This window comes from Dasypus novemcinctus, chromosome 22 (assembly GCF_030445035.2).
Source record: "Dasypus novemcinctus isolate mDasNov1 chromosome 22, mDasNov1.1.hap2, whole genome shotgun sequence".
Taxonomy (NCBI): domain Eukaryota; kingdom Metazoa; phylum Chordata; class Mammalia; order Cingulata; family Dasypodidae; genus Dasypus; species Dasypus novemcinctus.
The window spans coordinates 48,769,933-48,783,022 of record NC_080694.1 but is presented as its reverse complement, the minus strand read 5'-3'; the positions used below and the strand labels follow the sequence as shown (position 1 = coordinate 48,783,022).

The 13,090-nt window shown below is 39.1% G+C and overlaps 1 protein-coding gene across 4 annotated transcripts in view; it reads right to left on the bottom strand.

The window, feature by feature from the left end:
* Positions 1-13,090, bottom strand: part of GMPR (guanosine monophosphate reductase) — a 66,756-nt gene that overhangs the window by 8,319 nt on the left and 45,347 nt on the right. For all 4 annotated transcript variants that reach the window (XM_004483446.4, XM_023586071.3, XM_071210985.1 and 1 more), the window contains exon 8: positions 4,178-4,337. In XM_004483446.4, coding sequence (XP_004483503.2) covers positions 4,178-4,337 — 160 coding nt within the window. The remainder of the gene's footprint in view (positions 1-4,177; positions 4,338-13,090) is intronic.

Below are 13,090 nucleotides of genomic sequence, written 5' to 3'. Positions count from 1 at the left end.
CAAATAACTAAAGTCAGAAATGAATATGGGGACATTACTGCTGAACTTACAGAAATAGAAGTATTTTAAGAGGGTACTATGAACAATTATATGCCAACAAATTAGATAACCTAGATGAAATGGACAAGTTCCTAGAAACATAAATTACCTAATCCAACAGAGGAAACAAAAGCTCAACCAATCTATAACAATAAAGAGATTGAATCAATAACCAAAAACCTTCCCAAAGGTTACTCCTCTGTGCCAGCTCGAGGTGCTCTAGGAGCTTTAGTAACGGTGCCAAGTCCAAACATCTCACTGCATACACATAACACAGAAACAACATCAAGAAGCCTTGACCACAACAGGCATTTCTCAGGGGGCAGACCCCACGTTTTTGAGGACCATGTACTTTGCCAAGAAGCACAACAAAAAGAACCTGAAGAAGACGCTGGCCAATATGTGTGCACATGCAGAGGCTATCAAGGCCCTCGTAAAGCTCAAGGAGGTGAAGCCCTAGATACCAAAGGCAGTGGCATCTGAGTCACTGCCCACCCAAGGCTGGGGAAACGGGCTCATGCCTGTGTCGCCAAGGGTCTAAGACTCTTCCAGCCAAAGTCCAAGAACAAAGATGAAACCAAGGCCCAGACTCTGCGTCAAGCCCAGGCTGAAGTTATTCAGGTGTCCAGGCCCCCACAAAGGCTCTGGAGTAGAGGTTTCCATCTGCCAGTGTGAGGACTGAAGGACTAGCATGACCCCTCGGCTGCCATCTGCATGGGACTGGGGTCCTCAATCCCAACACAGAAAAACTACAGGGCCAGATGGCCTCCCTGCTGAATTCTACTAATTATTTAAACATGAATAACATTTCTTCAAAGATGATATACAGGTGGCCAATAAGCTCTTGAAAAGATGTTCAATAACAGTAGCTTAGCCATCAGGGAAATGCAAATCAAAACCACAATGAGATACCACTTAAAATTTTAAAAATAGGAAAGTATCGGGGAGGATATGGAAAAACAAACTCTAGTACATTGTTAGTAGGAATGTAAAGTGGTACAACTAATATGGAAATCAGCTTCTCAGTTCCTCAGAAAATCATGGTGTTACCATATGATCTGGCAATCCCTGGGTATAGCAAAAATAATTACCATGTGACCCAGCAGTCTCAAAACTTGTTATATACACGAAAGGATTGAAAGCAGGGACTTGAACAGAAATTTGCACACCAATGTTCAGTGCAGCATTATTCACAATTGCCACAAGGTGGAAACAACCCAAGTGTCCATCAATGGATGGAGAACCAAAATGTGGTATGTCCATACAATGGAATATTATTCAGGTGTTAAAAAGAATGAAGTTCTGATGCATGCAACAACATGGATGCATCCTGAAAACATGTTAAGTGAATAAGCCAGACACAAAAGGACAAATACTGTATGATCTCACTGTTTTGGAACATTTAGAGTAAGCAAACTCACAGAGTTAGACTCTAGAACCTAGATGACCAGAGGCTGGGCTAGAGGTAGGGAATGAGGAGTTAATGCTTTATCAGCATTAACAAATTTCTATTTAGGCAGATTGTAAAGTTTTGGAAATGGATGGTGCTATCGGTGGCACAATATTATGAGTGTAATTAACAGCACTGAATATAGTTAAAAGGGGACGTTTTAGGTCATAGATCTTTTACTGGAATAAAAAAAACCTCAAGGATAAAACATAGGACTGTACAACAATGAATCCTAAATGTAAATGGTGAATTATAGTTAATAGTACAATTTCCAAAACTGTTCTTTCATGAATTGTGAAAAAAGTACTATACTAATGCAAGATGTTAGTAACAGGGTGGGATATGGGGAAATACTCTATTGTAAACTACGGACTATAATTAATAGTACAGTTTTAAAATTCTTTCATCAATTGTAACAAAAGTACCAGACTAATGCAGTGTTAAGAATAAGAGGATATATGGGAACGCTGTATTTTTAACATGCTTTGTCTGTAACCTACTTCTCTAAAAAAAATGTTTTTAAATGAAGATAATTTGACCTGCCTCCCATGGACAGCATGAAAACCAAATGATGAATGATTTAGAAGGAACCGTTAAGGCATCATAATTAAATATAATGTCCAAGTAGAGAGAACCATTCTCATGTGGACGTCACTGCAACGAGGCTGAAACCCACCGAGGTCAGAGGCAGCACAGATGCCGTCTTGGGCTCAGGTTACCTTGGATGGGCTCTAACTCCTTTGGCACTTTCCTTCCTCACGTAGGATTTGAAGCAGTTTCCAGAACTGAGTCTTAACACTCCTCAGTCTTTCATTTTCTGATACATCTGCACCCTGCAGAAATTAGAACTAGAGAGGATGGTTCTTTCAGTTCCTTGACGTCTGTGTGTGCTACTGGCTGGTCTGGACCTCAAGTCTAGCTTTTCTAGAACCTATTAATAAAACTGATGGAACAGCCAGAAAGAGAGGGAAAAAAACACCTTTCCAGGCAACAAAGCACCTTGCTGCAACTCAGCCATGACAGGGCCCCTTATTTGTCACAGTACACAGGAGATAAATGCAGGGTCTTTTAGATGGGACAACAGTTGCCGATTCCATTAAGCTTCCTGGCTGTGGCTCCAGCTTGCCCCTGAAGCTGTAATTCCTCTCCCCCTTGGCAAACTCTGCCCACTCCTCTATCAGTTACCACTTGGGAGAAACACGGCCTTCTGAGGCTACCTGTGGAGGAGTTGTGCCTCATTTCCTGATCACCAGCAGCCTCCAGGGTGCAGGTATAACTGCGGCCCCTATCTTTTCTGTGCTCCTCATACTATAAACCATCTTTATGGAGGGAGTCCCCAGTCCTCAAAAGAGCAAAAGGCTGGGGAGAAGGAGACTTGAAATCAGCCCACCAGAACCTGGGAAAAGCAGCTTCACTATGGAAGCCCCTAACAGAACTCTGGTGGGGTACCCCATACCCCAACTCCCACATCCAAATCTCAGTGGGGCTCTTGAGAGTTCTACCTCAAGCTTGAAATAAACCTCATGCAATCCATCGGAACTCCAAGTTCTCAAAATGAGCTTTTGGGTGTGGAATGAGTGGTAGGAAGTGGCAGGGGTCAGCCAGGGGCGGCTTGGTTTTCCATCTCAGTGCTGGCACTGAGCATACACACTCGAGCGGGAAGCCCGAGACTTCACAGAAAAAGACGATCACCTAATCAAAGCGGGCATCTTCCTGAGGATTTAGAACTGCATGTCCCATCTACTTGATGAAGCCTGTCACCAGTGCTAACTCTAATGAGAAGTAATAGCATGCTCGATGGCACAGGACAAGGTAGTAAATATACTGTCACAGGGTTTTCTAAAATACCCATGCAGACTATTAAATAGAAGTGAAACAGAAAATGCCAGGTAATCTTGGGGGATCATAGATTAAAAGCAAAGATCAGCAGAAGTACATACCCCTTCTACAGTGAGAGACAAGGCTGCCAATGTTAACTGCCAAAGCCTGGAAGTAGGTGAAAGTCCTCTATGAGGTTCTGCAGGTGAAGCATGTCATTCTTCAAAACAGATCTGACCACCAGATGGTAGTTTAGACCATACCTGCCTCACACGCAGTGGGAGATCCAGCCTCCATCCAATTCTTTCAGCCTGGAACTGAGTCAGGCCAAAAGTATTTTACATAAACAGGACTGGGAAGCGGACTTGGCCCAGTGGTTAGGACCTCTGTCTACCACATGGAAGGTCCGCGGTTCAAACCCCGGGCCTCCTTGACCTGTGTGGAGCTGGCCCATGTGCAGTGCCGATGTGCGCAAGGAGTGCCATGCCACACAGGGGTGTCCCCGCGTAGGGGAGCCCCACGCGCAAGGAGTGCGCCCTGTAAGGAGAGCCGCCCAGCGCAAAAGAAAGTGCAGCCTGCCCAGGAATGGTGCCACACACACGGAGAGCTGACACAGCAACATGACGCAACTAAAAGAAACACAGATTCCCATGCCATTGACAACAGAAGCAGACGAAGAACACGCAGCAAATAGACACAAAGAACACACAACTGGCGGGGGTGGGGGGGAAGGGGAGAGAAATAAAATAAATCTTAAAAAAAATAATAAACAGGACTGATAATTTCTGAGTCCTGTTTCCATTCCATTTCTGTAAAAAGCAAGAGAAATGTTAGCCCTCACCAATGATATGCTTTGGCTCTTCTCCTTACCTATATTCAGCAACCCCTCCGGCATGTTTCTTCATTGCTGTTTCTGAGCTCATCCCATAGAAGAGCTTGAGCTTCTGGCCATTCCTCTCAATCACTTCGCCAGCACACTCGGTATGTCCTGAAAACATCCCTCCCAACATGACGAAATCGGCTCCAGCTCCTAACAGTGGGGACAAAAAGAAAGAGATCAGGGAAAATGGGCCCTGGAAAGGTCAACATGCTTCCCCAAGTCAACCGCCTCCCCAAGCATAAACCAGAGAAAGGCTCACCCCCCCGCCGCCCCCACCTCCCTTCTGACAACATGGGAGGGCCACCCTGTTAGAAAGACAGGGGCACTGGACACACTCAGAGAAACCAATGGAGCCTCCTGAAAGTTAATGGCTAATACATTAGACATATTAATGAATATAAACAGCTAATTGGACCACCATCCAGACGTCTACATCTTAGAGAAACATTAAGAATTGGGCAACATCTTAGACACAAAGTTGTTTAATCTCCTACTCAATGGAATAATTCCTATAAAATATCCCCACTGGGCACTAGTCTCTGTCTTAAGCTCTCAACACTCTAATGCTGTCTACTCATGTAGCTCATGGAAGGACCTGAGAATGGGCTGAACCTCCTACCCTAGACCAGGCATGGAAGTGAGAACCTCTATATTATGTAAGTTGTTTAAAACTCTACCTGCACCTCAATTTTGGTGAATATTAGCTTTCTAGGTATATAATAGCCCATGCTAATCACCAGGAACATGAAATTTCTAGGACATTTACAGAGAAGACAGGGGTGTTGAATTTGCCATTGTAGGCAATGCTGTAATGGGACTCGGGTTTGTTCACTGCTGTGTTCCCGGCATTTACAAGGTACTTAAAACATGGTAAATGGTGAATAACTATGTTAAGAAAGTAAGGGAAGCAGTCAGAAAATGGCAGAGTAAGAGGATTTACAGATTGCGGCCTCCATTACAAAGATGAATGAGCTGGAAAAAATATATAGGAACTAATTGGTAACCCTGGAGCCAGAATGGACATTTATAACTACAGGGATGCCAGAGAAAGAAAGAGGCTGCCAAGAGTTCAGCTTCTGTAGGTGACAGTGGCAATCCGTGACCAGCCCCCATTCCTCAACACCATGGCAGCTACAGTGGGAAGAAGGGACCAGCTGGGGGCCAGGCAGGCAGAGGAAACCCCAAAAGCTGGGGTTGAAGACAGTCTGGGAATCCCTGCACTGACCCAGGCCTGTTTCAGACCTCTGGCAGCAAGGGGTTCCATCCTCCCACCAGCATCCTCTAGGACATGAAGAGCCAGTGCATCTATTTTGTTGCTGTTGGTTTTTCTTTTGTGTATGGCTATTTCTAAGTCTGTCAGATTCCTGAGCTGCCAGCATAATAGAATGTCCAGTTCTCAACAAAAATTTATAAAATATACAATGAGACAAGAATGTGGGCCAATCACAGAAAAAGGAGAGTTCAAAGAAAACTATTTCAGAAGAGCCGGGCTCTGAAATTACTAATCGGAGATCCTAGATAAACTCTTTAAAACAGGATTAATGAACTAAAGTAAAACCGGTCAAAGACCTAAAGGAAATAAGGAAAACCATATACAAACAAAGTGAGAATTTCAATAATGATGTAGGAATTATAAAGAACAACCAAATGGAAATTCTGGAGCTAAAGGCTGCTGGGGGTAGGGAGTGGGAGGAAGAATGTGATGTGGGGGCATTTTTGAGGGTTGGAGTTGGCCTGGGTGGTGCTGCAGGGACAGTTACCGGATATTGTATGTCCTCCCATGGCCCACTGGGTGGACTGTGGGAGAGTGTGGGCTATGGTGTGGACCACTGACCATGAGGTGTAGCGGTGCTCAGAGATGTATTCACCAAGTGCAATGAATGTCTCATGATGATGGAGGAGGTTATTGTTATGGGGTGAGGAGTGGGATGAGGGGGGTGGGGGTATATGGGGACCTCATATTTTTTAATGTAACATTTTAAAAAAACAGACAAAAATTTTAAAAAAAGTACAATAAGTGAAATGAACCTTTCAATAGAGTGGTTCAGCAGCAGATTGGTGAAGGCAGAAGGAAAGATCAGTAAACTACAAGACAACTAAAATTGTCCACTCATGAGGAGCTGAAAGAAAAATGGGGAAAAAAATGAACGGAGCCCAAGGAACCTGTGAGGCACCATCAAGCATGCCAATATACACATCAAAGGAGTACCAGGAGAAGAGAGAGATACTGGGGAAAGTATTTGAAAGAATAATGACTGAAAACATCCCAAATCTGACGAAAGATATGCAAGATACAAATCCAAGATGCTTGAAGGATGAACCCAAAGCAATCTACACAGAGACACATAATAAAACTCTTGAATACCAAAGATGAAAAATCAATGTTTAAAACAGCAAGAGACACAATGTATCACATATAAAGGATTTTTAACAAGATTAACATCTGATTTCTCGATACAAAGGCCAGAAGGCAATGGGAGGACATATTTAAAATGCTGAAAGAAAAAATGTGTTATCCAGCTAAGTTCTCCTTCAAATATGAGGGAGAAATTAAGACATTTCTCGACAAAGAAGCTGATGATGACCAGGCCTGCTTTACAGGAAATGCTAAAGGACTCCTTCATGTAGAAAGGAAAGGATAGTAGACAGTAACTCAAAGCTACACAAAGAAAAGTCCTGTGGTATAATTAACTATATGGGTAAATATAAACGCCAGTATCATTGCATTTTTCATTGGTAATGCTATCTATACTTCTGTGACTTAGAATTCAGATGCTTAAAAAACGAGCATAAACCTATGCTCCTGGGCACACAATAAAGATGTAATTTGTGACAAGAGCAATTTAAAAGGGATGGATGTAGGACTATAGAAACAGAGTATGTGTAAGCTATTGAAGTGAAACTATTATCAACACAAAGGAAATTTTAAAAGATTTAGGATGTTAAATGTAATCTGCATGGTAAATGTAAAAAAAATAACTAAAAAATCTAAACAAAAGTAAATAAGTGGTTCTGGGAAGGTGGTGTTGGAGTAGGCAGACAGGGCTCAACTGTCTTACAAAAATAATGGAGGAAGTGCCAAAAGCTGTCTGAGGGACCTGCTTTGGGGGTCCGCAGACCAGAACAGTACTACACAGCTCCTAGGAGGTTGGGGGGACAGAGAAATGAAGAGCCTAAAACAACAAACGTGAGTTACCAAACCCCCACAATGGCAGGGAAGGGCTCCCCTCCCCCACCCCAAGATATTAACCCAGGGTAAAACCCCTGGCTCCCTGCAGCAAACTCAGAGTGTAATAAATGTCTTTTTCCCTGTCAGCTGTTACAAAGGAAAAGGGAAGGAGAGTTGGGGGCTTCTCTTCAGTAAACTTGGCCAGCAGAGCCTGCTTTGAATCGCAAACCAAAACACAGGAAAGCAAAAACTGAAACACCTCCATGAAAAGGTGTGCTGGTAAGCACCATCTGTTGTACAGGCAAAAACTGCTTTTGGGTCTCTCTGTACCATAACTTCTGGAAGAAAATTTGCTCCCCATTAGTGAATCCCTGGCCCAATTTTGATAACTTAAGTTGGACAATTTTAAAGACAATAAGTTGAACCAAATATCAAGAAGAGCTGTGGGGGAAAAAAAAATAGGTAAGAGAGAGAAACTGTCCATCAGACTATATTCACCAACATATTCAGGTGCCTAGACATCAGAAAAAAACTATAAGCCATACTAGGAAACAGAAAGAGATGACTCAACCAGAGGAACAAACCAAAAAGCCTGAAGAGAGATAGTATTTAAGACAATCAATGATAACAACAAAAGTCTCCTAAATAACTTCAGAGAATTGAAAGAAAATGTGACTAAAGAAAAGGATATTAAGATGATACTGGGTAAGCATAATGAACAATTTGAAAATCTGCAAAGAAAACTAACAGACGTTATGGGAACGAAAGGCAAAATGGATAGGCTTTAAATACATTAGAGGCACATAAGAGCATATTTGAATTGCTTAAAGACAGAATTAGTGATTTTGAAGACAGAATATCTGAACTGGAAAAGACAGGAGAACAGAAAAGAGAATGTACAAAATGGAACAGGGTCTCAGGGAATTGCATGGCAATGCGAAACATACAGACACATTCACATTATTGGTGTCCTAGACAGAGAAGAGAATGGAAAAGGAGCAGAAAGAATATTTGAGGAAATAATGAATGAAAACTCCCCAACCCTTATAAAGACATAAATATCAATATCCAAGAAGGATAATGAACCCCAAACAGAATAAATTAGAATATACCTACCCCAAGACACTTACTATTCAGAATGACAAATACCAGAGATAAAGAGAGGATTCTGAAATCAGCTAGAGAAAAACAAAGCATCACATACAAGGGAATCTCGATCAGATTAAGTGCTGACCTCTCATCAGAAACTATGAAGGCAAGCAGAAAGTGGTATGCTATATTTAAGGAACTGAAAGAAAAAAACTGCCAGCCAAGCATTCTGAATCCAGCAAACTTTCCTTCAAAAATGAGGGTGTTCACAGTCTTCACAGACAAACAAAAACTGGTATAATGTCACCAAAAGACCAGAATTACAAGAAATACTAAAGGGACTGCTGCAGCCTAAAAAGAAAAAAGGGGAAGAGACTTGGAGAAGGTGTAGAAATGAAGATTATTAGGAAGGATATATTAAAGAGTAAAAAGAAAGAAAACAGTACGATATGATAACAGAAAGCTAAAGGACAAAATGAATGTAGTAATGCCTTTAGCATAATAATATTTGACATTAATGGCTTGTACTCCCCAATCAAAAGACATAGACTGATAGGATAAAAAATACATGTCATCTATATGTTGTCTACAAGAGATTCACCTTAGATGTAAGGACACAACCAGGTTGAAAGTGAAAGGTTGGAAAAAGATATTCCATTCAAATAGTAATCAAAAAAGAGCTGGAGTAGTGATACTAATATCATACAAAATAGATTTTAAATGCAAAATTGTTATAAGGGATGAAGAAAGGCATATATTAATAAAAGGTGCAATTGGCCAAGAAATAAATAACTACAGTAAATATTTATGCACCTAACCTGACTGCCCCAAAATACATGAGGCATACACTGGCAAAGCTGAAGAGAGAAATAGATGTCTCTACAATAATAGCTGGAGACATCAACTCACATCAGTACACCACGCTTAGTAATGGATAGAACATCTGGACAAAGGATACAGAAACAGAGAGCTTGAATAATATGATAAATGAACTAGACCTAAAAGACATCTTTATAGCACTACACCCCAAAACAGCAGGATATACATACTTTTCAAGGTCTCATGAATCCTTCTCCAAGACAGCCCATATGCTGGGCCAAAGACAAGTCTCAATACAATTAAAAAGACTGAGCTTATACAAAACACTTTGTCTAATCATAATGGAATGAGGCTGGAACTTGATAATGGACAGAAAAATGGAAAATCTAACACATTACTAGAATGAAAGCTAAAAATGAAACATCGGACTGTATAACATAGTAGAACCTCATATAAAATATGAATATGGGTTATATTGCATATATAATATTACAAGATATAAATACAAATATACTAGAGAGAAGGAAACAGAATAGCAGCTATATATAAAAGGGGAAGCATAGAGAGATTTAGAGGTGATAAGTTTTGGTTGGTTGGTTTTTGTTTATCATTATTATCATTATTACTGGAATAATGAAAATGCTCTAAAAATGACTGAAGGGATCAATGCATAAATATGTGATTATACCAAATACTATTGATTGTACACTTTGGATGGATATATGTTTTATTAATAAGTATTAATAAAGTTTGTTAAAAGAGTAAATAAGTGATTCAGAATTCCTCAATATAAAAACCTGATCTAAACAAAAAGTTAAGAAGTAATAGAGAAAAGGAAAGACACAAAAAGATATACAATCTACAAAAAAAAACTAGCAAATAGGCATATGTCAGACTTTCCTTATTAGTAATGACCTTAAATGTAAATGAAAAATTTTCAATTAGAAAACCAAAAAATAAATGAATTAAACTCTCCAATTGAAAAGCAGAAAATGGATAAATGGATAAGAAAGATGACTCAACTGTATGTTATTTACAAAAGTCCCATCTTAAATCTAAAGATACAAGCAGGCTCAAAGTGAAAGGATGGGGGAGAAATGCCACACAAAAAGTACCCAAGTGGGCTTCTGGCTATATTACTATCAGACAAAATAGATATTAAGCCAAAAACTGTTAGAAAAGACAAAGGAGAACATTTTATACTGATCAACAGATCAATTGAACAAGAACAATTAATGATTATAAACACACATGCACCTAACAGGGTCCCAAAATATATGAAGCAAACACTGACTGAATTAAAGAGAGATATAGACATTTATATAATAATAGTTAGAAATTTCAGGACACCACTTTCAATATTATACACCATTTTAAACACTTGATAGAACACCTATGCAGAAGGTAAACAAGTAGTGACCTTGAATACCACTATATGCCATATATAGAACATTATATATGTTCTAACAAATATATATATCAAATACTTCACTCAGAAGCAAAACACACATTCTTTTCAAGTGCACATGGATCATTCTCCAGGATGGTCCACTATGTTATGGCACAAGATGTCTCAATAAACTTAAAAATATTGAAATTATACAAATTAACTTCTCCAACCACAAGAGAATAAAGCTAGAAATTAATGAAAGAAGGAAAAGTGGGAAATTTACAAATATGTGGTAAACAAAACACTCATAGATCAAAGAAGAAATTAAAAGCAAAAGTAGAAAGTACTTATAGATGAATGAAAATGACAGCATAGCAAAATTAATGGGATGCAGTGAAGGCAATGTTCCAAGTGAAGTTTATATATATGAATGTCTGTATTTAAATGTAAGATCGCAAAATAACCTTACTTCACATTTTGAGAAACTAGAAAAACAAGGGCAAAGTGATTCCAAAGTTAGAAGAAAGGAAATAAAGATTTGTATGGAGATAAATGAAATAGAGAAGAGAAAAAAAATTGAGGGAATCAATAAAACCAAAAGTTGGTTCTTTGGGGAAAAAAATCACTAAAAGTAAAAAACCTCTAGCTAGGCTGACAAGGCAAAAAAAAGATGAAAGATGCAAATAACCAAAATCAGAAAAGAGAATGGTGATATGCAACTGAACTTAAAGAGTAAAAAAGATAAGAAAATACTTTGACCTGTATACCAACAAATTAGATAATGTAGACAAAATGGAAAAATCCTAGATATACACTATGTAAATTGACTCAAGAAATAGGAAATCTCAGACATATAATAAGAGATTAAATTGGTCATCAGATTAAAGACAGTACCAGAAAAGAAAATTACAAATCAATATCCCTTATGAATATATATGCAAAATTCCTTAACAAAATACTAGTAAACAGAATCCAAGAGCACATTAAAAAGATTATAAACCATGACCAAGTGGGAATTATCCCTGGAAGGCAAGGATAGTTCAACATATGAAAACCAATGTAATACACCACATAAATAGAATGAAAGAAAACTTATTTCAATAAATGCAAAAGGCATTTAACAAAATCCAGCACCCTTTCTTGATAAAACCTTTTGGAAATCTAGTACTAGAGGGGAACTTTCTCAACATGATAAATGTCACTTTGGAAAAACAGACAGCTAATGTGATACTAAAAGGTGAAAGACTCCAAGATTTCCCCATAAGATCAGGAATAAAACAAGGATACCTTCTTTCAATAACTGCTATTCAAAATTGTATTAGCAGATCTAAAACCACCAATCCCAATCACATCACTGCACCACTGTCATGCCATTCACTGCCCAATCACACCCTTCCACCTTATCATATTGGGTATCAGCTTACCACCCTCTATTCCCTTTGTCTCCTGTAAACTTGTCTTCCAGACTTTAGCTCTGTGAGTCTGCTCAATTTGCTTAAGTCATATCAGTGAAGTCATATAATATTTGTCCTTCAGTGCCAGGCTTACTTCACTCAACATAAGGTCTTCAAGATTCATCAATATTATCCCGTGTGTTAATACTGTATTCCTTTTTACAGCTGACTAATATTCCATTGTATGTATATATCACAATTTGCTTATGCATTAATCTGTTGATGGACATTTTGGTTGCTTCCAACTTTTGGCTATAGTCAGTAATGCTGCTATGAACACTGGTGTGCATATATCTGTTCATGTCCTGCTTTCAATTCTTCAGGGTATATACCCAGCAGTGGGATTGCTGGATTTATGGCAGTTACATAGCTAGCTTCCTGAGGAACCTCCAAATCGTCCTCCACAATGGGCTGCACCATTCTACACTCCCAACAGCAGAGGATAAATGTTCCCATTCCTCCACATCCTAACACTTGCAGTCCTCTGTTTTTTTAATAGTCGCCAGTCTAATAGGTGTAAAAGTATCTCGTTGTAGTTTGGATTTGCATTTCCCTAAAAGCTAGTGATGTTGGACATCTTTTCATGTGCTTTTTAGCCATTTGTATTTCTTCTTTGGAGAAAGTGTCTATTCAAATCTCTTGCCCATTTTTAAATGGGTTGTTTGTCTTTTTATTTTTGAGATGTAGGATTTCTTTATATATGCTGGATATTAGGCCCCTGTCAGATAGATGATTACCAAATATTTTCTCCCATTGAGTAGACTAACTTTTCACTTTCTTGACAAACTCCTTTGAAGAGCAAAAGTTTTTAATTTTGAGGAGGTCCCATTTATTTTTTCTTCACTTTGGGTATATAGTTTATGAAACCATTAAATACAAAGAAGTTTTTATGGCTAAGACATTTCAAAGTGAGTCAGGAGGTCATTCCAGAGGTTATGCTTATGCATGTCTCATTAGGATCTCATTGACAGACACAAGTAAA